General features: G+C 40.1%; 1 protein-coding gene across 5 annotated transcripts in view; it reads right to left on the minus strand.

Moving 5' to 3' along the window:
• NRG1 (neuregulin 1) overlaps positions 1-26,520 on the minus strand; it is a 761,379-nt gene extending 734,859 nt beyond the window's left edge. For 3 of the 5 annotated variants that reach the window (XM_038403302.2, XM_038403299.2, XM_038403298.2), the window contains exon 1: positions 26,294-26,520. In XM_038403302.2, the coding sequence (XP_038259230.1) occupies positions 26,294-26,402 (109 nt within the window). In that variant the 5' untranslated portion in view covers positions 26,403-26,520. The remainder of the gene's footprint in view (positions 1-26,293) is intronic. The other 2 variants (XM_043514726.1, XM_038403303.2) reach the window with 2 other exon arrangements.
• Positions 26,521-27,485: the final 965 nt, after the last annotated feature.

The following is a 27,485-nucleotide window of genomic DNA, read 5'->3' on the forward strand; positions in this document are numbered from 1 at the left end:
ATAGTCTTGGCCTTCACAACATCCTCTGGCAAAGCATTCCACAGGCTGACATTGTGCATTGTGTGAAAAAATACTTCCTTTTGTTTGTTTCAAACCTGCTGCCTATTAATTTAATTTGGTGACCCCTAGTTCTTGTGTTAGGAGAAGGAATAAATAACACTTCCTTATTTATTTTTCTCCACAACAGTAATAATTTTATAGACCTCTATCATATCCCCCCTTAGTTGTTTCTTTTCCATGCTGAAAAGTCCCAGTCTTATTATTCGCTCCTCATATGGAAGCCGTTCTATACCCCTAATCATTTTTGTTGCCCTTTTCTGAACCTTTTCCAATTCCAATATATCTTTTTTGAGATGGGGCGACCACATCTGCATGCAATATTCAAGGTGTGGGCGTACCACAGATTTATATAGAAGCAATATGATATTATCTGTCTTATTATCTATCTCTTTCTTAATGATTCCCAACATTCCGTACACATTTTTGATTGTCGCTTCACATTGAGTGGATGTTTTCAGAGAACTACCCACAATGACTCCAAGATCTCTTTTTTGAGTGGTAACAGCTGATTTAGACCCCATCATTTTATATGTATAGTTGGGATTATGTTTTCCAATGTGCATTACTTTTCATTTATCAACATTAAATTTCATCTGCCATTTTGTTGCCCAGTCACTCAGTTTTGAGAGATCCTTTTGTAGCTCTTCGCAGTCTGTTTGGGACTTAATTATCTTGAGTAGTTTTGTATAGTCTGCAGATTTTATTATTTACCCTCACTGTTTACCCCTTTTTCCAGATCATTTATGAATAGGTTGAATAGGACTGGTCCCAGTACAGACCCCTGGGGGACATCACTATTTACCTCTCTTCATTCTGAAAACTTACCATTTATTCTTACCCTTTGTTTCCTATCTTTTAACCAGTTAGCAATCCATGACAGGACCTTCACTCTTATCCCATGACAGCTTACTTTGTGATGGACCTTGTCAAAGGCTTTCTGAAAATCAAAGTATACTTTATTCACTGGATCGCGCTTGTTGACCCCTCAGAGAATTCTAATAGATTGGTGAGACATAATTTCCCTTTACAAAAACCATGTTGACTCTTCCCCAATAAATTATGTTCATTTATGTGTCTGATAATTTTGTTCTTTACTATATAGTTTCAACCAAATTGCCCGGTACTGAAGTTGGGCTTACTGGCCAGTAATTGCCAGGATCACCTCTGGAGCCATTTTTAAAAATTGGCATCACATTAGCTATCCTCCAGTAATTTGGTACAGAAGATGATTTAAATGATAGGTTACAAACTACAGTTAGTTGTTTTGCAATTTCACATTTGAGTTCCTTCAGAACTCTTGGGTGAATACCATCTGGTCCTGGTGACTTATTACTGTTTAATTTATCAATTTGTTCCAAAAACCCCCACTAATGAAACTTCAATCTAAGACAGTTCCTCAGATTTGTCACCTAAAAAGAATGGCTCAGGTTTGGGAATTTACCTCACATCCTCAGCCGTGAAGAGCGATGCAGAGTTCATTTTGTTTCTTCACAATGGTGTTAGCTTCTTTGAATGCTCCTTTAGCATCTCAATCGTCCAGTGGCCCCACTGGTTGTTTAGCAGGCTTCCTGCTTCTGATGTACTTAAAAAAAAATTTGCTATTACTTTTTGAGTCTTTCCCTACCTGTTCTTCAAATTCTTTTTTTGCCTTCCTAATTATATTCTTACGCTTCATTTGCCAGTGTTTATGTTCCTTTCTAATTTCCTCACTTGGATTTAACTTCCACTTTTTAAAGGATAACTTTTTGCCTCTCACTGCTTCTTTTACTTTGTTTAGCCACGGTCACACTTTTTTGGTTCTCTTACTATGTTTTTTAATTTGGGGTATACATTTAAGTTGAGCTTCTATTATGGTGTCTTTAAAAAGTTTCCATGCAGCTTGCAGGGATTTCACTTTTTGCACTGTACCTTTTTAATTTCTGTTTAACTAGCTTCCTCATTTTTGTGTAGTCCCCTTCTGAAATTAAAAGCTACAGTTTTAGGCTACAGTGATGTTTTCCCTGCCAAAGGGATGTTAATTTAATTATATTATGGTCACTGTTACCAAGCGGTCCAGCTATATTGACCTCTTGGACCTGATCCTGTGCTCCATGTAAGACTAAATCAAGAATTGCTGCTCCTCTTGTGGGTTCCAGGACTAGCTGCTCCAAGAAGCAGTCATGTAAGGGGTCAAGAGCAGAGTAACAAGTAAAACATGTAGATTCAGTGGGCCTCATCCTCATTTATACTAAGGCTCCTTTACATGACTATGGCAGTATGAAAAGGCTTTAAAATTAGAGTAAGTGTAATTTATACCCATTGTAAGGCCTCTGTATACAGAATGGCATAATGGGGCCATAGCATAAATGAGAATCAGCCCCAAAAAGTTCAGGACTCGCTTGTATCACTGCAAAATTAGTCTGGTTATAAGTGCTGAGCGACAGAGGCAGCAATAAAGCAGTCAGGGCAAAAAAGCATGTGCCTCATGAAACTATTTGACAATTCCAGTAAATGATGATAAATTGTGATGTAGAATAGCAGGTCTCTAAGATGCTGGTTTCAAAGATGTGTATTTTAAGGATAATTTTCCCTGAGCTGCATACTTGGAGAAGAGGTGTTTTGACTGAGCATCATTCTTGACAAAAAAATAATGTTGATATTACCTTATTAAGAGTGAGAATTGAAATTTATTCCACTTTTAAGCAAAATATACCTCCCTGGTGGCCATTTTTTCCCTTCTTTATGTAAGAGTGTTCTTGTGCTCCAAGGTATATCTTCAATAAGCTAATAATTGGAAGGCTTTTTCCATTACTGCATTATGAAGTTTTTAAGGGTATCTAGCCAAATAATTGCTTAATTGGCAAAGCATTCCAAATCATCTCAGACACAGGATGGACTGGAAAAGCTTTCTTTACAACAGGCTATGCAAGTGTAATCTCTTTGTATTAGGAGAAGGATGAGCAGCTTTCCCCCCTCCTTTCCATTCTTTTATGTCAGGTCATCAACATTTATTTCATTAAAGTAGAAGTCATAATATCCTGCAAGATATGGATAATGAGCCCTACATGTGTAGCCACACAGGCAACTCACATGAGCTGGGGAGAGGTGATGTAGTGTAGCGGACAGAACAATAGGCTAACATCCAGGCCAGCTGGGTGCTGTGACACCCACCTGCTGTGTGCAAATCAGTTCATCTCCGTTTCCCTCCTACCCTCTGTCTGACATATCTATTCAGATTGTAAACACTTTGAGACTGGGGCTGTCACTTACCATGTGTGTGTACAGCACCTAGCATATTGGGGCCCAAGCCTTAGTTGGGGCTGCTAGGTGCTACTGTAATGTTAATAATAAATGATTCCCACAAGTAATGGTATTGACTTCAGTGGGAATATTCACAAACAGTATTTGGCATATAAATATCACCTGCATTTGAACAGATCTAGTGCTACCGTAGTACAAACAACAACAGTGGACGATGTTTTTATGCAGCAGCTGCAGAACTGTGTCCAATTCAAATACAAAAACAATTCACTTATGCTGTACATAGAGATAATAATAGGGAGCAGGGGTAAAACTAGATCTGAGGTTTCAAAATTATTATTAAAAAATGCTCATATCCCATTTTATTGGTGATCAATGAAACAATAATGCCAGTTCTGGATGAAAGGAAGAGAAAATTTGAAAAGTTTTTGCATGGAGTAAATCCCCAAATTAGCTTTAACTAGATCATTTCTTTTCTCTGCAGTAGCATGTACACCAATCCTTCATGACAGAGGTATGTGGGGACTGAGGCAATTTTCACTTATCAGCCTCAGCCATCCCATATGAAAGGGCCCTCATTACAACATTCCTGCCAGAAAAAAATATTTCTGATGTTATAACTCATCATAATAGACACTTTCTTTTCTCCTTCAGTGTGTCCATTAATCAGTCAGCAAGGAATAATAAAATTGCAGTCACCATTAAAAAGTAAACATTTACTCCAACACACCCCAGTTGCGTTGTTATAATTAGAACGGGAAAGAGCTACAGTGTTTTGGATACCTTTGAACAGTAATGGTGGGTAAAAACTGACTTGTTACTGACTAACACTGTATAAAAAACAACATACACAGGGAGGGAAGTAAATAAGCTACATATACCAAGATCAGTTAAGGATATGAAAGTAAAAATTACATCTTCCATTATTGGCTTGAATTTTATCACATACCAAAACACTACATTAAAATAACACCAAGTCAACACTCAAAGTCAACACTCAACAGTTAGAAAATGTCAGAATTAAGGTTGCCCATGAAGCTTCATAAAATGAATTGTTTGGGGTAAGATAAGAGGAAATCCTGTCCGCTCCAAAGTATGTTGCAGAAGGTCACCACTTAAATCTCGAGAATGATAATTTCCATGCGAATCTGCATGCTTTCTTGTAGAAATATTCCTATCTTTCTCCATCATGCGGCACTCTCATTCTCTCTTTCCTCTTCCATTACCTGTGTCTTCATTATAAATTATAAAGTAGAGTATAAAATAGATTGGAAGAGAGATTCTTCTTGTGGTGTGTGATGTTTCACTCCATATTCTTTAGGAAAATATGCTTATGATATGAATATGACATAACTGAGATATACTTTATGCAAGATGGCTCATGTTAGATATCATTGCAAAGTTTGTGATTTACTGAATGTGATTATCTAATCTGTATGCCTGTATCATTTCTGTATCTGAAGTTAGGAATATTAACTACGAATCTGTATTTCAAATGTGTTACTTTGGGTGTCAACCCCAACCAGCCTTTCAGGTACAACAATGGAAAAGCCAGACAGGGCTAATGGGCCATTAGCAGAAACAATGGACTGTGAAAGAGCTTTGTCTTCCTGTGGACTCTGGAGACAGCCATGCAGAGACATGGGTCCAAGTCACCTGGCACTGGATACTCCTTCTCCTCTTTTTGGAATGCCAGTGGTTTTCCACTAGAAGACAAAGGGTTCCCGCCTTACACAAGAGCTATATAAGGCACGGGAGTGACATCATCTTGGTGCTCCTCTGCCTCCCCACCCAAAGAGACACTGAAAAACACCTGGAAAAAGAAGAACTGAACTGGGGAGGAAGGACTGAGCCCAAGCTGGAAGGGCATCCAGCTTGTGAGTAATACTAACTGAGGTTTCAAGCTGGAGACCAGTGCATCTGCCTTTCAAGATATTCCTCTGGACAAAACCGTTGTCAATAAAGATGTGTTCAGGGACCCTGCACGAAAACACAAGGCAAGGCGCGAAGCCAAGATGAAATTTGAGGAAAGATACAAGACTGGGAAGAATAAATGGTTCTTCCAGAAGCTGTGATTCTAAACTTGTAACATGGCTGCATCAACCAATGTGTATTAAAAAAACAAAAAACAAAAACAAACAAAAAAAGACGTTATGTACACTGTCTCCAACAATCTCGAGGGTGAGAAATGCTATTTGTAACCAATTTCTTTAGTGAAACTAGCTTAGTTTGCGTCAACTGCTGGAAATGGCCCACCTTGATTATCACTGCAAAAGGTTCCCCCCGCCCGGCTCTCCTGCTGGTAATAGCTCACCTTAAGTGATCACTCTCCTTACAGTGTGTATGGTAACACCCATTATTTCATGTTCTCTATGTATATAAATCTCCCCACTGTATTTTCCACTGAATGCATCCGATGAAGTGAGCTGTAGCTCACGAAAGCTTATGCTCAAATAAATTTGTTAGTCTCTAAGGTGCCACAAGTACTCCTTTTCTTTTTGCGAATACAGACTAACACAGCTGCTACTCTGAAACCGTTCATTTGCTTAGCAATCTATGTTCTGTCTGTTATCTCTTATATTCACTTAAAATTCATCTTTGGTAGTTAATAAACTTATTTCTTGTTGATAATAAAACCCAGTTTATGCAATTTCTAACTGGGGCGGGCAGGGGGGCGAGAAGTTGTGCATAAGAGGCTGAGGGAGCTGGGATTGTTTAGTCTGCAGAAGAGAAGAATGAGGGGGGATTTGATAGCTGCTTTCAACTACCTGAAAGGGGGTTTCAAAGAGGATGGCTCTAGACTGTTCTCAATGGTAGCAGATGACAGAACGAGGAGTAATGGTCTCAAGTTGCAATGGGGGAAGTTTAGATTGGATATTAGGAAAAACTTTTTCACTAAGAGGGTGGTGAAACACTGGAATGCGTTACCTAGGGAGGTGGTAGAATCTCCTTCCTTAGAGGTTTTTAAGGTCAGGCTTGACAAAGCCCTGGCTAGGATGATTTAACGGGGACTTGGTCCTGCTTTGAGCAGGGGGTTGGACTAGATGACCTTCTGGGGTCCCTTCCAACCCTGATATTCTATGATTCTATGATTCTATGATATCTTCCTGCACATTGAGGGAGGAGGCAGATTTCATAATGGATCTTTGGGTCTGCACTCCAAGGGAGGTGGACACCTGTGTGCTGGGGCAAGTCCCTTAAGCTGAGCCTTCCCAGAACTGATCTCAATGTCTGTTTCTTTCTGCAGTTGGGTGTGGCCTTGCCTGTATGTTTGCTGGAGGAGACATAATAGCCTGGCTCAGCAAGACAGGTAGAAAGGGTGCCCAGACTGGCGTAACAGGCTCAGTGGTATCTCAGCACATCAGGTGGCATCCTAAGGGCTCCAACCCGTCACATGGTATATTGAAAATAAGTTCAAATTGTGATATCAGTTTAAATAGCAGGGATTTTCATTTCAGAGTAGCAGCCGTGTTAGTCTGTATTCTCAAAAAGAAAAGGAGTACTTGTGGCACCTTAGAGACTAACAAATTTATTTGAGCATAAGCTTTCGTGAGCTACAGCTCACTTCATCGGATGGATTTTCGTGGTTCTGATTGCAGGCAGGGGGCTCTATAGGGTAGCATGGGATCAGAGTCAGTCTGGAGACAGACAGCCTAGAGCAAGGTGGGGTGAGTTGTGCATTGCTGTTTTTAGGGAGCAGCCTGCTTTGTCTCTCTCTCTGTTTTGGGATTCTGTGTATTATCATTCTGAATTCTCAGAAATAAAATAGTGGTACACTGCTACCTTCCAGAAAGAGTATTTTTTGTTTTATCTAGCTTCTGTGTTTGTATGCTGTGGAATACAACACTGCTCAGAATATCTTCTTTTGACAAGGTTCTTCTTTTGAATAGCCAAGCTAACATATTTAGGCTGGGAGATTTTTCAATGCAATGGGCCCCAGACAATCTTGTCTCTTCATAAGAGAAAGAAGTGCTAATGTTGCTATTGGTGTTCAAAACAGGAGCCAGCCTGGCCAGTTTGGCATTTTCAATACAACATGTGTCCTGCATTTTTATTTTCTACAGTGTCCTCATCAGAACAAGAAGCAGCAGGAGGGAGGAAGTGTATATTAAATGTTTTGACCTAACCTGCAACATGGCATTCCTCCCTAGACTTCTGCTGTACAGTTCTAGAATTCTAAAAAAAGATGCTTTTTGTGTTCCTAGCGATTTCAAAGAGATGTACTTATAGGTGTCCTTTCATCTGTGTGATCCAATCAAACATCTCCTAGTACAGAGCCCACTCTCCCTAATGAAAACTAGTCCATTTACATATTAACGTCACATTTGATATGTCCGGCTTTTAGCAAATTAAAGGTGTTTCACTGCATACAGAAACAATTTTATTTCTTTTTGATGAAGTGGCAGTGCCCTAGGTTTCCCTAGTACATCTATGGGCCATGATAAGTTTGTCATATTATATGCCATTAGCAGCACATGATATTGTTCCAACTAGCTCTGAAGGGATATGTGGTCTTGGTGTATTGCTGTTAGCTCTAAGAAATAGATGCATATTTACTGATGATCATTTTCTTTTCCTTTTTGATTCCTGATTCCATCTCATGAAAAATATTGCAAGCAGAAATAGGCCTGAATCAAATCCCAGATCTCAGCATCTCTGAATTTTGAAGGGTTCAAAAATCTAGATCCAATTTTTGTGGCTTGGACTCATCCTTTCAACATGTTAATCAGTGCCTCTGCTGTTTGTATGTAATGGAACTTGAAAGGCGGTCTCCTTTAGCAGGGTGGGCCAGATGCAGTGATGATGTAAGTGATGGTGTAAACTACATATCAGGCTTAATTTGGATCAGTGGGTGTGAAAAATTAGTCCAATTTAGAACCATTTGTCATTCCGTGTCAGCAACATTCAGCCCTGGCACAAACAGGTGCTACAGCTCACACTACAACTAACTTCGGCCCTGGCAGTATTGGGAACAGAGTGGGATTAAGGTAAACAAGGCCCTCTCCTTTAACTTTTATCCTCTAGCTACATGATTTTCATGCTACACATTCCATTTTGCCTTCATGGGGCCAGTTTCTGATCTCAGTTGCACCAGTTATATCTGGACTAATTTATTGCTTTATTGTAATTACTCCAGATTTATACTGGTGTAAATGAGAATAGAATCTGGCCCCACTGGTGTATAAATTAAACTATTTTGCACACCCTCTGAATCCCAAATTGGTTCATTTTACATAACTGAACCTCTTATGACAAATTTACACCCACCAGGTAGCTTACATTACCATTTACACATCACTGTCAAATTTGGTTTATGGACTTCCATGGAAAGATGCACACAAAGCTATGTGTCTGAATTTGATCATACAGCCCTCATTATCTGCCAGTTCAATGACTGGGCCACTGAGTTTGGAACTGCAAGGTACTTACCCTTGGTGCCCATTGTGTTTCAAAATATGAAGGATGCACATTTATGTTCTTGCTCATAGTACTACATCCAGACTGATTACCATAACTCAAGGAAACAGCAGACTTTGCATGGGTATCTCTGGTGTCACACCTTGGAGGTTTGTAACTCTTTCTTGTGGAAGAAATGCCCTCTAGACCAGTGCCTTGCAGAACACTTGATGTATTCCATTACGATGCAATCATGCTACTTCTGTTTTGTAGATAATAAATCTAGAATTCTTTAACTCCAGGATTCTTTCATATGTTGCTTTGATGGCAAGTTTCCCTGGTGTTGGTTCTTATCAAGATGTTGTCTAAGCAAGGAAAAAGATTTACACTCTGTGATCTTACAGTCACTGCTACCACTCTGAGGATCTTGGTAAATGCCCCCTGTGCTGTTGTGGGACCATAGTGAAAATTCTTATGTAGAAATTGTATGCAAACTCACCATTCTTCCTGTGCAAGTCTGGTGCCAGTCCTAGATAGAAAAATGTTAACATACCATGATAGGTCTTGATCCTGCAAAGTGCTTAGCACTTTGTCCCAATCCAAACAAGCACTTACACACGTACTTAACTTTAAGCATGTGAGTAACCCCATTGACTTAAAATTAAGCATGTGTTTAAGTGCTTGGCTGGATCAGGGTCAGAGTGCTCATCCGCTTGCAGAGTCCAACTCACAGATAACCTTAACTACAATACATGCTAACACCAGGTTTGTGGTAGCCTTGAAAATAGTCATGATGAAATTCTTAAGTATTCTAAGAAAAATCAATATATTTTACTTCAATTATTTTCACATAAACAGGAATTGTTCCAAGAAAAATATTTTGCAACATGTGCCAATCAGGTATATTACAAGGTTAAAAACAAGTTTAAAATCAAAGTATGTGATGTTAAAAGCACTGTATTTAGACTTTCTTTTCAAAAACTGACATCTGGTTTAGGCAAACACATTCTAATCTGCCAAATGTGATCTCATATCTTTCAATAAGATCAAGGATACAAACAAAAATGGAAAGGCTCAACAATAGAAAGAGGTTTTTTATTTTTTAATACTGAAAGGCTTCTGGGGAAACATAAATTGGAGAGGGGGAGGAAGAAGTACTGCATGCTAGATGGGGACTCATGCAAGCATCAGGTTAAATGACTCAGCCTTTGGCACCCCTTAAACTGAATCTCAGCTTTCATTTAAAAAAATAGTCAATTTCTGGCTTCTTTCCTTAATGAACCTTGAAACCATAAACCAATTGTTTAGGGATGAAGGGAATGTGCAGCTGTGCTGTGCTTCTGCAGCAGATGGGTTAGACTAATACAGTATTACCAGCTTGCACCAAAATCAGGACTCTTGCAATACTTAATGACTCCAGGAGCTGAGATTTTAAGAAAAAAACATTAAGTACCAGGAATGAAGTGTGCCATAATTCTGTAGGTGTTTTAATTGAGTACTTGGATTATATGGTCTTCTCTTAGTGAAGACTATGCTCTAGCCTGTCTGGAAATCTCACCTTGTCCTGTTTGTCCTCACCTTCAAACTGATAGAAGGTGTAAAATCACGATTCTCTGTTCCTAAATAGGGGAACAGTGCTGACAACTCTCACAATCTTATTGTGAGTTTGACCATCTTTGTGTATTTCTTAGAAGCCTAGCTCCTGTAATCATGTAATTACATGAGAATCTTAGCTTTTGTTTTTTAAAAAATAAGTTTCTAGGCCTCTTAGTTGCTAAGAAAATCTTGAACAAATGACCTATAAAGACTCTAAAAGTTCAGAAGGCACATAAAAAGAACCCAATTTATTATTTTTTTAAATGTCATGACTTTTAAAACAATCTTCTGATTATTGGGGACGCCTGACTTGTGATCTTTGAACACTCAAAGTTGTCAAAATTGCTCTTAAGCCGAATCAATTACAGTTGGTGTGCATCCTAAAGAGACATCTTGATGACTCTCCCCAGCTGCCTGGCACCAGCCCAAATGCACAGCAGCATGATCAAAATGGCCAGGAATTAGTGAAGTTTAAGGTTGGTGGAGCAGCAAAAACTTAATTTGCAGGCCCACCAAAAAATGCTGTGGCTGCCTTTGCTTGTTAACATATTCAGCCCGCCCCTAAAGACTGGGACTGAGCTGGCAGCAGTTCACTCAGAAAGCTTCAGGCCATGGGCATGCTCACCATTACCACAGACACTGTAACTATAAGACCTACCTCCCTGTAACCTCCCACCATTGCCTCTAGGCTAGGGCACATGAGATATACTCCATGTAGTCTCCACACCTCCACCTCAACTGCTGCAATGACAATGCACATGAAGGGGCCAAGCTGCTGCAGCATTAGCAGCAATCCTGCAGCCAATGAGTAATTAATTAAGAACATTTTAACATATTTCCAGAGAGAGAATCTAAATTTCATCATGTATACATTTCTGACTTCTACAGTCTTTAGTTTTTAAGATTGAGGGCCTGAAAAATCATGAGACTTAAAATATCAACTGTCTTTGAGGGACCGTTTTTAATTCATTATAACTCATAAACTGATTAACAGATTTACCGGAAAATCCTCAGAAAATTCGATCTTTACTCGCGGATTGTGTGCTGCACGTATGGAGAAGGGTACACCCCATTTTTCATGCAATACAAAGTTTGAATCCCTGCTTTAAATGCAAAAACGGAACCCAGCCTTACCTATGCTGCCACTCTTCCATCATGCAACATTTTAATGACCTACGGTTGGTTATCGAATCACCAGTAAATTATCTTATGACCATAAACACATGAAACGAAATGACATAAATCTGCTCTGTGGTTTATAGACAGGTCTTTCACAGTTTGTCTTACAATTGCACCTCTTTAACTGCAGCTCCTCTCTATATAAGGAGCCATTTACAGTGTACAGTAACAAGAAAGTTTACTGGTCCTAAAAAACTAGGAACAATGCTGCATATTCCTGGGTGTAATCACACCCTACATGAACATGACCCCAAACTGTAAGAGGACACTATGGGAAATGGGTTAAAGAGCAAAGTGAGTAATGCACAAGGCAGACAAGGTGGTTGAGGTAATATCTTTTGGTAACGAGCTCTTTCACCCACAGAAATTGGTGCAATAAAAGATATTACCTCACACACACCCCTCCCACCCATCTCTCCAATATCCTGGGACCAGCATGGCTACAACACTGTAAATAAAAACCAAGGTTCTTTTTGCAGAGCTTGTTATGTCCTGCCATTGCTGCTTTTGGTATCTGGCTGCATAGTAACCTAATTTCAAAATGGAACAAATTAACAGAATTAAACAGAAGGGAACAATAGGTCATATTAAGCCATTAAATTAATGGAGCTACAGTGGAGGAGTTAAAGGCAAGAACAGTACATTAATCACTCATCGGTATTTACAAAAAAAAAAACCAGAGTCCCTGAGGAAGCTGCTGATGGTAACTGAAGAATGTGGAAACAAGAGAATCAGCAAAGCCTGACAATCCCTATCTATGTATTTGAGAGATAAACCTAGGGTTAAGATAATCCACTCTGAAAAAAAGTAATGACTGAGATAGATCTGACCTAATACCTCCTTGTTATTTACTAACTATATCCCAGTTTTCAATTTTATTTAAGCAGATGTTATATAATTAGAAACCTCTAACGCTTCTCAGACAAACAGTAATGCCAAAGAATTATGATAAAAAATTACAAAATTAACAAGGAGCCTAGTTATGTGATAAATAATACTAATGGGAAAAGAAACATTCAGCATGCTGATGTATTTTAAGTGAAAGGTTTGTGCTTCTAGGAATCTCTTCACTGCTGAATGTATTCCTTTTTTTATGATTCTCTTTAGTCTGGGTTACAACAGACTTTCAATGGCAAAAGCCTGCAGTGCTGTAGCAGTCTTTGCTACACTGCAGCCCTGCTAGTGCTAATCACTAACATGGCAATATAAAGGAAGAGAGTTGGAAAAGGTCACTCCTCTTATTTTCCTTATCCATTCTTAGTTTACTTCTCATTCAGTGGAACAGTGTATTTGTTCTCCGGAGTAGAACTGATGGTTAAATTAAATAAAAGTCAGGTTATTCCCTGAAAAAAATGGTATTGTATGGCTCCATGTTTATTGCGCTGTACAATTCCATGCCAAGTCTCCTCCCTTTAAAACGAGAATGTACTATTTTCTAAACGCCAGCCCTTCAAACTCATGGTGTTCACAGGAGCTGCAGGCAGCACTGAAAAATCAAACCGGTTAAGCAACTACACATTTTAAACTTGAGGCTACTACCTTTGAAAATATTGGCCCATTGCCTCAAATATACAGATGATGCTTATGGGCCACGTATTTAAAAGTGATGAGCCCCAGCAGGTCTCCTGGAAAACATCAGCAGTTGCTGTGTGTGGAGCACTTTTGAAACCTTGGCCCCAACAATACATCTCCTTCTCCTTAAGTACAATTCACACCATTCCCCAGCTTTCCCCATGCCTGAAGGAAATCAGCTCCTGGACCAATCTCTCCATGGGCTTGGACTGAGTTATCTCAGAGACTGCCTCTCCCTCCAGAACCACCAGAGGTAGCCATGGCCTACAGGATCAATGAGTCAGAAGTAAAACACACAGAATTTTTGGCAGAATGTGGAACTAGCTGGCAGGAGAATTGAGGACAATGAGTTTGATCTGAACACCTTTAATACAAAATACAAGACCTCTTTTGACATTGCCTTCCCACAATACACACTCGCTAACACCCGTCAAACATACCCCCCCACCATTGTATCTGCTTTCACAGTTGTGGAGACATGGAGGAAAAAAACCATAAAGGGACAAGAAGAATTAAATGAAGTTCTGACCAATCTTTCCTGCCTCTGAGAAGAACAATAGAAGAGACATATCTGGTCTCTGTTTAGACATTCATAAAGACCATTTAATTTGCCTAGCGCTCAAACACCAGAGGAAAGGATGTGACCTACACACACAGAACTTAAGTATTTGGAAACACATAAAAATGTCATTGTCAAGTAAATTCACAACGTAAAAACTGTCAACATCCTAGAGTATGTGCCTGGTTTTATCCATGAGATAATAGCTGGATGCAAGCAGAATACACTCACTTCAATCAACTCTTTCAGATTTTAAATTTGAGGCCACTTCAACAACGCACTCAACAATAGATTGACAGTTTTTGAGGCATTATGATAATCTAGTCTGAGCTCCTGCATAGCACATCCCACAGTACTTCACCCAGTGATTTCTCATTGAGCCCAATAACTTGTGGTTAAATTAGAGCATAGTTTTTAGAAAGACATCCAATCTTGATTTAAAGACTTCAAGTGATGGATAATCCATTACCTCTGTTAGTAATTTGTTGCAATGATTCATTATCCTTACTGCTATTTTTACTTTGAGATTTTTTAGCTTCAACTTCCTAGATTGAATATTTCTAGATTAAAGAGCCCTTTATTACCAGAAATCTTCTCTCTGTGAAAGTACTTCTAGATCATGAGTAAATCACTTCTTTACCTTATAGAAGAGAAGGTTAGTAGACTAAAAGAAAAGGAGTACTTGTGGCACCTTAGAGACTAACAAAGTTATTTGAGCATAAGCTTTCGTGAGCTACAGCTCACTTCATCGGATGAAGTGAGCTGTAGCTCACGAAAGCTTATGCTCAAATAAATTTGTTAGTCTCTAAGGTGCCACAAGTACTCCTTTTCTTTTTGCGAATACAGACTAACACGGCTGCTACTCTGAAACCTGTCATTAGTAGACTAAGGTTCTTCAGTCTCTCATTATAAACCATGTTTCCAGTCCTCAAGACACTCTTGTAGCTACTTCCAATTTTTCAACATTCTTTTTAAAGTGTTCACACCAGAACTGGATACATTATTACAGTATTTGTTTCACCAATACTGTCTGGAAAAGTAATATCAGCTCCCTACTCCTACTCAATATTCCTCTATTTATACTTACACTGTAAATCTCTTTGTGGTAGGGACTGTCTTTTTGTTCTGTGTTTATACAGTGCCTGGCAGAATCGGGTAATTACAATGATGATGATGATCATCATCATCATCTTCTTCATCATTTTAGGATGACATTAGCCCTTTTACTCACAGCATCATACTGGGAGCTCATGTTTCATTGGTTGTCTACTATGATCCCTAAATACTTTTTCATGTTTCATTGGTTGTCTACTATGACCCCTAAATACAGTCCCTCCTGCCTGTAAATATAGCCTACATTTTCTGTTCCTAGATATGACTTTGCATGTGGCTGTATTCAAATGCGTATTGTTTGGCTGCACACAGCTTAAAGTGATCTAAGTCCCTATGTATCAGTGATCTGTCCTTGTAATTATTTATCATTCCACCAATATTTGTGTCATCTGCAAAATTTATCAGCAATGATTTTTTGTTTCTTACTGATTATTGATAAAAAATATTGAAAAATGTTGGGCTGAGGACTGATTGTTTTATAACCCGACGAGAAGTTCCACCCTCCATTCATTGATGATTCCCACATGAACAAGTAGGGTTTGAGATCTATCAGTTAGATATTAAGTGGATTAAAAACTATGTGCTACATTGCTTTAGTATAGTGCTATTTTTAACAGAATGTCATGAAATGTTAAGTTAAATGCCTTACAAAAGTCTAAAAATATTATGTCAACACAATTACTTTTATCAACCAAACTTGTAATCTCATCAAAGAGCAACACTGGATTAATTTGATGGAACCTATTTTCCCTGAACCCATTCTGACTGGCATTAATTATATTTCCATCCTTTATTTCTTTACTGATCAATTCCTGTATCAACTTTTTAATTATTTTGCCTGGGATCAAAATTAGACTAATCGAGTCTGTAATTTCTCAGGTTATCCCATGTACCCTTCAAAGATCGGATTTTTATAAATAGGTCCAAGATTACCAGCATATCAAAATTGCTTGGGCAGGTATACAGCAACCTGAATCCAAATTTGCAAGTGAAGTGCAAAAACTTAGAAAAGCAGGTACACCTAATATCTAAGACCACTTTGTACATAACTTTGGTTAATGCTGAAATAGACAACTCACCGCACATTAAAAAAAATATGGGAAGCAGAATTCCATGGTACCATAAAAGATGTCTTTCAGATAAACGTGCTTCAGAATTCACACACCACCACTGCCTCACTATCATGGAATGAATTCTAATGGAAAGTAAATACACTCTACAACATCAGCAAAACAAACTCAAGCAGGCAAAGCCCTTGCTAGAAAGAATAAAGACAACTGGTTCATAACACATACATTTTCAAAGAGTGTGCACAAACCCATACATTTTAGTCATACATTAATGGAATCTTACAAAAAACCATCTGACATACACATAAGTAAAAAAAAAAAAAAAGCCAGTGTGTTATGTTCTGGCAGACTCTCCCCCAAAATCTACCAAACAATAAATGAAAAGATGTATTCTGAATATTAAATAACAGCAGGAAAAATATATCACAAGAGAAAATCATATCATTACAATCTGGCAAAACAAAATATCGGTAAGAGAGAAACAAAGCAGGTTTGAAAAGCATTGGACTTTAATCAGTGAGTTAGTTATAACCTGCAAGAAACAAAAACAAGATATAATGACCTTGAGCTACAGCTACACTGTCCTCTATCTAGAAAGAAATTAATCTCCCATAACACCTGCCTGCCCAAGTGTCTACATGCTGCACCAAACACCCATATACCTACATGTGTATAAAAACTCTACCTCAGCTTCTTCTAGATTCATCCATGTATAACAATATTTCACCAAATAGCTGTGTATAATAAATATGCATCAGTTGCCTCTGTATATTCTTATGTGGAAACACAGTATCTGTGTTCTTATCTGCATATAATAATAAAGCCTGTGTCCATACCTGGGTATTTTACGTGTATATAGTTACCTGTACAAACAAAAAGAAGTACTGTAAATCAAGCTTTAAGTGTTGGAAAGTCACACGCTACACAAATTTAGTATTTGATTTTTATTTTTTAAATAGCTTCACTGAGATTCAAGGCTCAAGATATCAGAACACACACAAGCATACACTTGGAGTTGTGTTAGTTGAAACAAAGAGCAAACTAGTGGAGCTATGTCGTCATTTTTAAAGTTCAGGGACCATTAAACCACCATGGTAGATTGATTCACTCAGGACCAGGGGGAAAGCTAGGAAGTTGTGAAACCTTAATTAAGAGAGACAAAAGGTGATCACACATCTGAGAATGGTCAGGAGATTCTTTTGAGCCTCCAAAGCAAGGTCTGGAAGTTAAATAGATTAATATGACATTTCAAAGGGATTTCTGAAATCAATACCTCTGCACAGAAGTCAATGGTTATTCTGTATTATTAGCGCAAATATTGAGTTTCTTGAGAGAAATGATGAGAACAAATATTCCCTGCACAAAAGAGGAAGACAAGAAAAATATATTGTCCTCTTTCTATAAATATCTTTCTTATAAATGTTTGGTATGAGTCACACCCCTGAGATAATCAGCCAGGTTGAGTCACAAACAAACAAGCAAATAAAAAATTAGCCATGCGTGGCAAGGGAAACTTCTTTCTCTACATGCTCTCAAAGGCTCTGATTTAGACAAGCATCCATAGTCAGAAAAGCATTTAATAATGTACTTAATTTTTCGCACACACTTAAGTCCCATGGAAATCAGATAATTAGTAGTACAAGCACTCTGATAGGCACATGCAATGCAATCTGGGGAGTAAAGGTGTGGATGCTACTTGCACCCACAAAAGGGAGACCTTTTTGAAAATTTAGTCAATAGAGTGATTTAGTCTGCACATTCAGTTATAGTGCAGTATAGCCACAATTTTCAAACCTGCTCCTAGGATCATAATTAGGCACCTAAATAAGTTAGAATGGATAAAAATCATATTAAAAACAAACCAGTTCTGTCTTCTGTATAATTTTTTAAAAATTTTATATTTAAAAATACTCAAGGCAGTTTTGCTGTTGACATCAATGAAGACACGAGCAGACCTTAATGTAAATTGGAAGTTCAAACACTTTCAAAATCCTACCTGTTAAAAAAATAATGTTGCCCAATATTTTCAGGATCAGCTTGTTCCAAATATTTTAGAGTTCTAATGCAACACAACCTATGTATCTAGTAAAGCCCAAAAAAACTTCCACTGATTTTCAATGGGATTTATGCATGTTTAAGTCCTTGATTGAACAAAGCACTTCAAAATGTGCTTAAGGCCCTATCCAGAAAAAGGTTTATTCACATGCTTAACTTTAACTTTAGTCTCATTGCTGGGACTATTCATATGATTAAAGTCAACCATGCGCTGAAGTTGATTGCCCTATGGATTCCAGAGCAGCAGAATCAGGCTTTAAATGCTACAGGGTTGAGCTCCTTCGTCTGATCAAATTGTTTATTGAAAATTAGCAAAAAATGTGACACCTATGTTCAATGTTATTCCCACCAGTGGCAGAAAAAATTAACATGCCTGAATTTTTCTTAATAATGTCCATTGAAGACCCAAACTCTGTAACCCTTACTTATGTGATTCACTAGTGCTCACACAAGGAGCCCTACTGACCTCATGTGAATCAATTCACTGAATAAGGGATGCAAAACTGAGCCCATGGTGATCACTAGAAATAATGGATTTTTTTTCTTTTGTTTTTTGAAATGGGAGAAGAATTCTGCCTTTGTCTTCATTTGCACGTTGCTATGAGATTAGGGCAATTACTAGTGGAGTAATTACACAAGGAGTACCAAATATTTCATTTTGGTGTAGTGGTAATACCCTGCATGTAAACTACTAGATTTAAATGGTTGATACAGCTGGTAACAAATCTGCCCCTTTACAAAATTACTATAGAAAATATTTTATATGTGAAAAATTATTATTAAAAAAACACAACTGTTACTGAAAGCTTCTCACTTATGGCAGCTGCTTTTGCAAAATATTTTAAATGACAGATATTAATACATTCTGATTTGTTCCACTGGTAGATGCAATCTAGCGTCACTACATTTTCAATAATTATATATCTTTCAGCTCTAAGAACAATAGAATTAACTGTTCTTCAGCAGTTACTAATAAGACAGCTTAGCATAGTTAAATAACAAATGTGAAAGATGAGAAGGAATGGCCTTGCAAAAGGACTGGATGTGTTTTAGACAGCTGTTGCAAAAATTAATTGAATCCATATTCACTGTTCTGAATCTGATTCCCTTCTTCTATACTACCAAATGTTCTTTTGCACAAAGGAAGTGCAAACACATACATATAACTATTATAAAACAGACAACTGGTCCTGATAGAAAGTAGGTGGTTTATAAAGGAATCATAGCTGTTGCCGTAAACAGACTTGTTGATATCATGATAAAAAAGATGTATTACTCTTAAAGGTTTTTGAAAACTCATAATAAAAATAAGTTTAAAAATAGCAAACAAATATCGTGATGACACGCATTTTGAAAATCCAGGCATCAGAAATACAGACTGTATATTACACCAAAGGCCTGATCTTTGATTTCAGCAGGAATTTTGCCTGAGAAAAAAATGCAGAATGAGGATCAAATATATCTAATAAAACATAGGCATACATTTAAAATAACTTTGCTTTCAGAATCTGAACACTTTCTAATGCATGTTACTGAAAAGAACCATATATTTTGAAGCTGCTGGCCTGCCCTTTCCCCACAGATGTATACCCGCACGTTACAAAGGGCACATTGAACCACATTGGCAGATGCCCTCCCTCCCCAAATTTCACCCAGTCCTAATTGGCTTAAATGCTCCCAGAATCCCTCACAGTTTATATCAGGAACTAAAAGCAAATATGACTCTGAGTCTGTTACACTTCTGTTGCTTATAGAATGGAGATGCATGACCTTTCTGTGACCTATCTTTTCAGCCTGCTTAAAGTTGTTTCTGTGGTTGTGATTGACTCTGACTACTGGAAGAACAAGTTATAAAGCTGTAATGAAAACCACCAAGAAAAGAGTAAGTGGATAAGAACATTATAAAAGGAAAAAACAATGAAAGGCAAACATGACAGAATATGACATTTAATAACGATTGGTTAAAGACTTGTTCTGAACCCATGTCAAAGTAGCTTGAAGCTGTTTTTATTCTTTGTCACTGGTAATATGAAGGATAATATGAATGGAAATGTAACTGTCTACATTTCCTGTTGACTGACTGATCCTAAGCTACCCAGTTAAAACCGCAAATTGTAATATAGGAAAAACACCATGGCTATAAAGATCCATTGAAACAATCACAATTCAGAACAAGATGAGCGACAGAGCCCCAGTACTGATGAGTTTACTTTTTCTGTTTCAGAGTAGCAGCCGTGTTAGTCTGTATTCGCAAAAAGAAAAGGAGTACTTGTGGCACCTTAGAGACTAACAAATTTATTAGAGCATAAGCTTTCGTGAGCTACAGCTCACTTCATCGGATGCATTTGGTGGAAAAAACGGTTTTTTCCACCAAATGCATCCGATGAAGTGAGCTGTAGCTCACGAAAGCTTATGCTCTAATAAATTTGTTAGTCTCTAAGGTGCCACAAGTACTCCTTTTCTTTTTCTGTTTATGCTGCTTCTAGTCTTCGATTAATAAACCAAACTTGAGCTTGGCCAGTTGATGTCTCAATTAATAAATAACCAAAAGAACCCATTATTTATAGTCTCCTCCATGGATGTGTGGGGGGTAACAATCTGGCCCATAGTATTTGGACTTTGCCCTCATTTCTCCAGATCACATATTATTTTCTAGAGTTTTCAGATCAAGGTTCTTATGCATGGGACCACTTTTGTGTCATAGGTTGCTGCAGGAAACATTAATTTGCAAAGAATTAGAAGCAGGTTTTGACAAAAGTTGCTAAATTTTTCTGTGGGTGTAACCCTCTGGAGCATAAAGTACAGTCAGTCATGAGACAGGTGTAGAGAATTTTCCACAGTCTCCATAATGAAATGATGGGGCTCTTAAAGTCTGTCCAGTATAATAAGAGTTTATACTAGTTAACTCTTTATAGTTTAATCTAAATTTAGGGAAGACATACACTGTGAAGACTTAACTTTAAATATTTATTATGTAACTTGCCCATAAATTATAATCATATATGAGGGAGAGAGAGAGAAATGTCTATCGTACACTTTACATATGATACTCTTTAGATTGTTTAAACTGTCATTGGAATAATGTGAATCAAATACACTGAAGTGAAGAGAAAAATCAGATTTCAAATGTCTTTGAAATACCTAATTCCTCCTGTATTTATTCTTGTACATATATATATGATGTGTGCATATGTCCATCTGTCTATATATGTATACCTGATATAAAATATATCCTTTATACAAGAATAATGTCGATATATACATAAAAATTAGAAAGTGAATATATAAAAATGAATATGGCCTCAAATCAGCAAAGCATTTAAGCATGTGAACTCTGAACAATCATTTCCAGGTAGTGATGTATATCTTCTTTCTTTAAAGAGACACATTATTAATATTATCCAGCCACAATCTGATATTTATTCATGTACCCATTTAAATGAATTATTAATATAGTTTATTTTCAGTAATTCCAGGAATAGCTAAATAACAATAATAAGTACCAGGGAGGGTCAGGTATTTATATTTTAAATCTGATTTTTTTTAACTTCAGTCTATTTATGTAAAGTGGCATTGCAATAATGTGAATCAATTTAAATAGTAAGTGGACAACATATTTAAAGTACAGGACAGATATTCAAATGCTTTGCTCCTTTATTTAATTAGAAACATGTATAGGCCAGTGAGATGTACAGTGTATTATTTTGATTTTTTAGATAGGGCTGTTAACCTCATTGAAATGATTCACAGCCTTAGGGATTGTATCTAACCTCTATGTATAACAGGGTATGTATGTAACGTCCATTGGAATAGTGTGTGTGCAACCTAGCGTATAAAGAGGAAAATATACTCCCATGTGTGAGTAAACAGTAAAGCAACAATTTTTAATTCAGCTTCAAATGTGTTTTTAAATTGTTTGTATTCTGAGGGGTTTTCCCATATGACTATATTTCAGTTTTACTTAGTGAACACGGATGAGAAATTATTTTGGTGTGTACTGAGTATCCACAATATAAAAAATAATAAAGTTACACTTCTCAGTAAACTAAGTGCTTCACTCACATGATGGATTTTAGACATCATGATTTGTGTGTTTAACATAATTTTTGGTGACGACCAGCACATTACGTGGGCAAATGACATTTGTGCATACATTTATGCATACGTATATATAAACTGTTGCTATTCTTAATGCTAATCACTTAATATAGCTTTGTAAAAATCTCTTTAATGCTCAACAGAAAATCCCCACAGCAGTATTTTAATGTGAATATCTCCTTATAGTCAATATACTTAAAATGCCATTACACATATAAAGTGCTGAATGCTATATATTATATATAAATTGAATACAGTATCTCAGAATGTATGAGAAAACAGTTCTACACACAACTGACATACAGGAATACAAAGCTGATGCACATTCTTATTATACTAAAAAATTGCTTCTGTATACTATAGACACCACTTGAAGATAGTAAAATATACTGTATGCATAATGTTTCTCTAACAAAAGCTCACTCTTGTAATTATTATTGTTTTGTCTCTGATAATTACATGCCAATGATTTGTAAACCTTTAGAACTTCCTAAATAAATAAAAAATGAAATGTAAGAAGAGATGCTAGGTTTACTTATAAAATTTGGCCAAATAGAAAGTCATCTTGCATACATTTAAAAAGAAAGTATATAGAGACATTCCTTAGATCATATGTAGCCCAATCCTGCAAACCCTGGGCCAGACTGTACCCCCATAATAAATGTATAGCATAATCCCACCCCTTTCCTAGACCCAGCTGGGGAGACATTCTATGGCATCTTCATGGAAGGGAGGGAGGCTAGGAATAAGGGATAGATGCCCCCCACACACACACACACTTCATTCCCTACAAGCCCCAGGCATGTTATCTAGGAAAGATCAAACAACTTATGATGGGGAAACCCCTGTATGGAGACCAGCCATGGTCCAGGGAATTCCCTGGTAGCAAGGCCCTATTGAAGCCTTGTTGACAGGGAGTTGGGGGTGGGGAGTATATTGGGGGTATAGAGCCAAGGCAAAGGAACAGGGCCTCAATGCAGATGACATTAGTCTCCTGTTGATCCCTTGGGATCAGCACAGACCCAGGGGGCTCCATGTGGCTTGTCATTTCACAAGGAACTAAGTAGACCAACTGAATGCCACAAAATGATCCTGACTGAGCTTTCCTCCCCTGCTTAGCCCACTACGGTATGTTCTACCGTGACAGACAGCAATGTGGCCACCTTACTCATGTGAGTTAGTCTTTACCTTTGAAGTCAATGGTGCAGCTTGTATGAGTAATAATTAATCATATGAGTAAAGTTCACAGAATCTGTACATGGGGATTAGGTGCCTAAATACCTTTGAGGATCTGAGTCTTAGAGACAGGAGGCCCAATTGTCAAGACACTACCCATGTGGGTAGTTCAACTGGAGTGCAATAGGAGCATTTACATGAGCAAAGGCTACTTGGATGAGAAAGAACAGAGTTTGGCCACCTATTAGTAAATGTCAAAATATTTCAAGAATCAAAAGTACTTGGCATTCAGTCCTTCTTGCACTGAAGTATAGGAAAACTGCTATTGATTTCATTGGGAACAGGATCAGGAGGAGAGAAAGCAGTGAAGTAAAAGAAAAGGACAGAGGGACAGTTCCTCAGCTGTTATAAAACAGTATAGCACCACTAAAGTAAAAAATGGAACTATGACAATTTACATCAGCTGAAGATCTGACCCAGAGACTGAAAAACTCTGGGAAAAATCCTGGCCCCATTGAACTTGATGGGAGTTTTGCCACTGAGTTCAGTGGAGCCAAGATTTTGCCCTCTGTCGCTTCCAAAAAGCAAGTTAAATTTCTTTAGATAATACCCCCAAATAATGTTAAATGAGCCTGACATTTTTAAACCAGTACAGATCATCTTCATTTCCATACAATCGCTACAGTATATTACTTCCTGTGGTTTATTTGTATAGGGAACAAAGCCTGGGAATATCCCTCCATCCCCTGCTAATCTTGCTGATCAGTCAGTAACTTCTTAGCCAGATAATTTATTCCCCACCTCCTCTATTTCATTATATTTCTGTGCTATGCACTGTTATTTACCAAATATATTATCACTGTTTACCCCAGTCCTCTGCTTAAAGATAGTGCCAGATGTAGAGACCCTTGCATGACTGTGCCTTCTGCACACTGTATCCATCACCAGAGAACTGAGAAAATTGTGTGGTTTTTTTTAAGAATCAAAGACAATTACCCAAACCCTAGGAAGGCAAGATCTGAACTCGCTTCTATATGGAATACTGTGCCCTTCTTTCTTCTGGATTTCAGTGCCTAGATACTGTGGGAAACAGCACCATATAAATATGCATGAGAAAAGGAAAGGTTTCAAAAATAAGGGAACAACCCTATCTTTTTACTCTTAGGAGTAATTCCATTGAAGTGAACTGGATTACCTACACGAGTAATTGAAGCAGCATTTGATTCCAAAGTGGCAGCTTTATTCATTCCACAGTTTAGGTCTTAAGTAAATGTAAAACAGTATGTGTACGCATTAGCAGACATCACAAGGCATATTCTTAAGTTCAAATGTAGCAAGAAGGTAACCTATAATTACTTTATATTTGCCAAATTGCAGGCTGCAAACAAATACTGTAAATATACACACACATTGCACAGGTATAGACTAGAAACAGCAACAACAACCGAGATCCTTGCCTGATTTGAACTACTATGTTAATTGCTGTTTGTATCACCTTGTTTTCTCACTGATTGCTCATAGTTTGAGCTGCTTCATTCTGCAACTACAGAAGTGCTATGATTAGAAAGCATAAGCACAGAACAATGCTCAACTAAATATTTCCCATTCTGAGTACAATAATAAAACCATGCTTGCAGAGATAATATGGGTTCTATGTTTCAAGTAGCCATTGAAGGCTTGCAAAAAATTGACATGAAAATTTGAAACTCTTTAGACATTGACACTGTTATAATGTACTGAATCAAAATGATCCTGGGGGTGAAGGTTTACACAGCGATTTTTACCACACAAGTTTCAAAGTAGTATTGACTTTCTACATGCAGTTCTCAGCTGGGCCTATTCTGTGGCTAAAACAAAATCCTTTCTGTATGTATTTAATCATATCAGAGTTGTTATTACAGAGGATTAAACAGGAATGCCTTCAAATTCTACAACAAGCTGCTGTATAATATTATTCAGCTTTTATGTTAGCTAATAAGACAGGTCCCCTGAAGAGTGTTTCCCTTGTTTTACAGTGACATCTATCAGCCAGAGCTGGGGAATCCCAACATCACTCTCTCCTGCTCAGCACCACTGCGTGTGAACAGCTCCCCTCTGCACACTGGGGCACCTTTACATTGCTCTGGTGAAAGGGAGGGAGAAGGAGAAAAAAACCCAAGTCTGACTAAAAAAAAAAGTTGAAAAATACAGGAGCTAAGCTGATAGGCACCTCATCCTAGCAGCGTGGGCTCTAGCAGCCATTCGTGCCCCAGCCACACAATAGAATCACCTTGAAACGTTCAAATTAAAGAGGAGTGACAGACTGTAAATTACAGGTGTTATGAAACATGGCCAGGTGGAGAGTCGAAAACAATCCAGTTAACCCAAACAGTTCACATTGGCTGGCTGGATTCTACAGGCTCCAGGCGAGCTTATTTGTGTCTAGAGAGTGTTGTCATGTGCAGCCATGGTAATACAGGGGCTGGGAAGAGATCTTGCCTCCTTTCTGTGAAAAGGTAATCACCAGATTGCAAGGATGATTGCAATCCGAGTAGAACAGAAAGGACTGAAATAGCCATGCTGCTCACATAGCGTAACCAAGATAGTTATCTGATCTGTCAAAGCAGAGCGTAGCAAGTCCGACGCGGGGGGCCAACCTTGCAGACCCCTTGATTTGGAACTGGGCTCCTCTTTAATTCTTCTTCATGGCCCGAGGGCTAAAGCTCCGTCCTCGCGCCTGTTTAACCAAACTCGCAACGTACAAATCGAAGCAAGACATCCAGGCTTTGATTCCCCCACACCTCTAAAAAAATACCCCCCCCCCATTTCTCGGGAGGATGGGGAGCAGCCAAGGCCCTTATCAGGTGAAATCGACGGCTCGCCAGCACCCCAGCTTTGGTGACACTTTGAAGGCTCTCCTCACAAACGAGCACTGATTTGCAAAGACAAAGCGCATGCTGCCTGGCACAGAGCTCACCCCCCCACACAGCCTCTGCCGAGCACCCCCAACTCCCGCCCGGCCCGCTGGGTGGCACAAGTGGGCGTGGGGCCGGCTTGCGAAGTTTCGCCCTCCCCACGCAGCTCTCTGGAGCCAGCCCCAGCAACCTGGCTCGCCCCCGGGCAGCGGCCAGGGAAGCCCCCGGGGGCCGAGCGCCCCATCCCCAGCCCGCCCTCCCGGCGCCCGGCGCGGCTCACTCACCACATCCCCGGCACAGCGCCCGGCTGACCTCCCGCTTGAGGTTGCGGCCGGTCTCCAGCGGCGGGGAGGACGCGCGGAAGAGCGCGGCGCCGGCGTCCAGCGGCTCCATGAAGAAGACGTAGCGGCTCTCCTCCTTCAGCCGGCCGCAGGCGGAGCCGGGCTCGCCCCGCACCCGGAGCAGCGAGTCCTTCCGCAGCCCGCCGCCCTTCCCCGCCCACACCTGGTGCACCCGCACCCGCGCCTCCCAGGGCGGGGGCGCCGGGCTGGGGCCGGCGGCGGCGGGCGGCGGCCCCGCTTCCCCCAGCCCTGCCCGGCGAGCCGCCTCCCCCGGCAGCACCCTGCCCTCGATCACCACCGCTGCGCGCCGGGCCAGCTCCTGCACCGAGCCCGCGCCGGCCGGCGCGGAGGAGCACGGCGGGGCCGCCGCCAGGGCCGAGGTGCCCAGCAGCAGCAGCAGCGGCAGCGGCAGCGGGAGCGGGAGCGGGCGGGCGGCGGCGCGGGGCGGCGAGCGCATGGTGCCCGGCCCGGGGGCTAGGGCAGGGGGCGGGCGGGAGGCGCCGGGGAGCTGCCGCCCGGCTGCGCTGCTCCTGCCGCTGCCCGAGCCCGGCGCTGCCGCATGGAGCTGGGGAGGCGGCGGAGGGGGGGACCCGCCGGCGCTCAGGGCTCCGCCAGCCCCTCTGCCAGCCAGGCTGCGGCGCCGGGGGCCGAGGGGGGCCGGGAGGCGGGGTTGGGAGGCTCCGAGTCGCCGGAGCCGCCAGCGGCAGCCGCGGCCATGTGTTCCCCGGGCTCTGTTTGCCGCCCGCGCTCGCCCTGCGCGCCCCCCGCCGCCCGGCTGCCACCAGCGGGGGTGTAGCCCTGGCTCGTCACCGGCCCTTCCTCCTCCTCCCTGTGGGGGGGGGGGGTATCCCAGGGTGTCATCCGGCCCTTCCTCCTCCCTGTGTGTGGGTGGGGGGTATCCCAGGGTGTCATCCGGCCCTTCCTCCTCCCTGTGTGTGTGGGGGGGGGTATCCCAGGGTGTCATCCGGCCCTTCCTCCTCCCTGTGTGTGGGTGGGGGGTATCCCAGGGTGTCATCCGGCCCTTCCTCCTCCCTGTGTGGGGGGGGGGGAGGTATCCCAGGGTCTCACCCGGCCCTTCCTCCTCCCTGTGTGTGTGTGTGGGGGGGGATCCCCAGGGTGTCACCCGGCCCTTCCT

This window comes from Dermochelys coriacea, chromosome 5 (assembly GCF_009764565.3).
Source record: "Dermochelys coriacea isolate rDerCor1 chromosome 5, rDerCor1.pri.v4, whole genome shotgun sequence".
Classification (NCBI taxonomy): Eukaryota; Metazoa; Chordata; order Testudines; family Dermochelyidae; genus Dermochelys; species Dermochelys coriacea.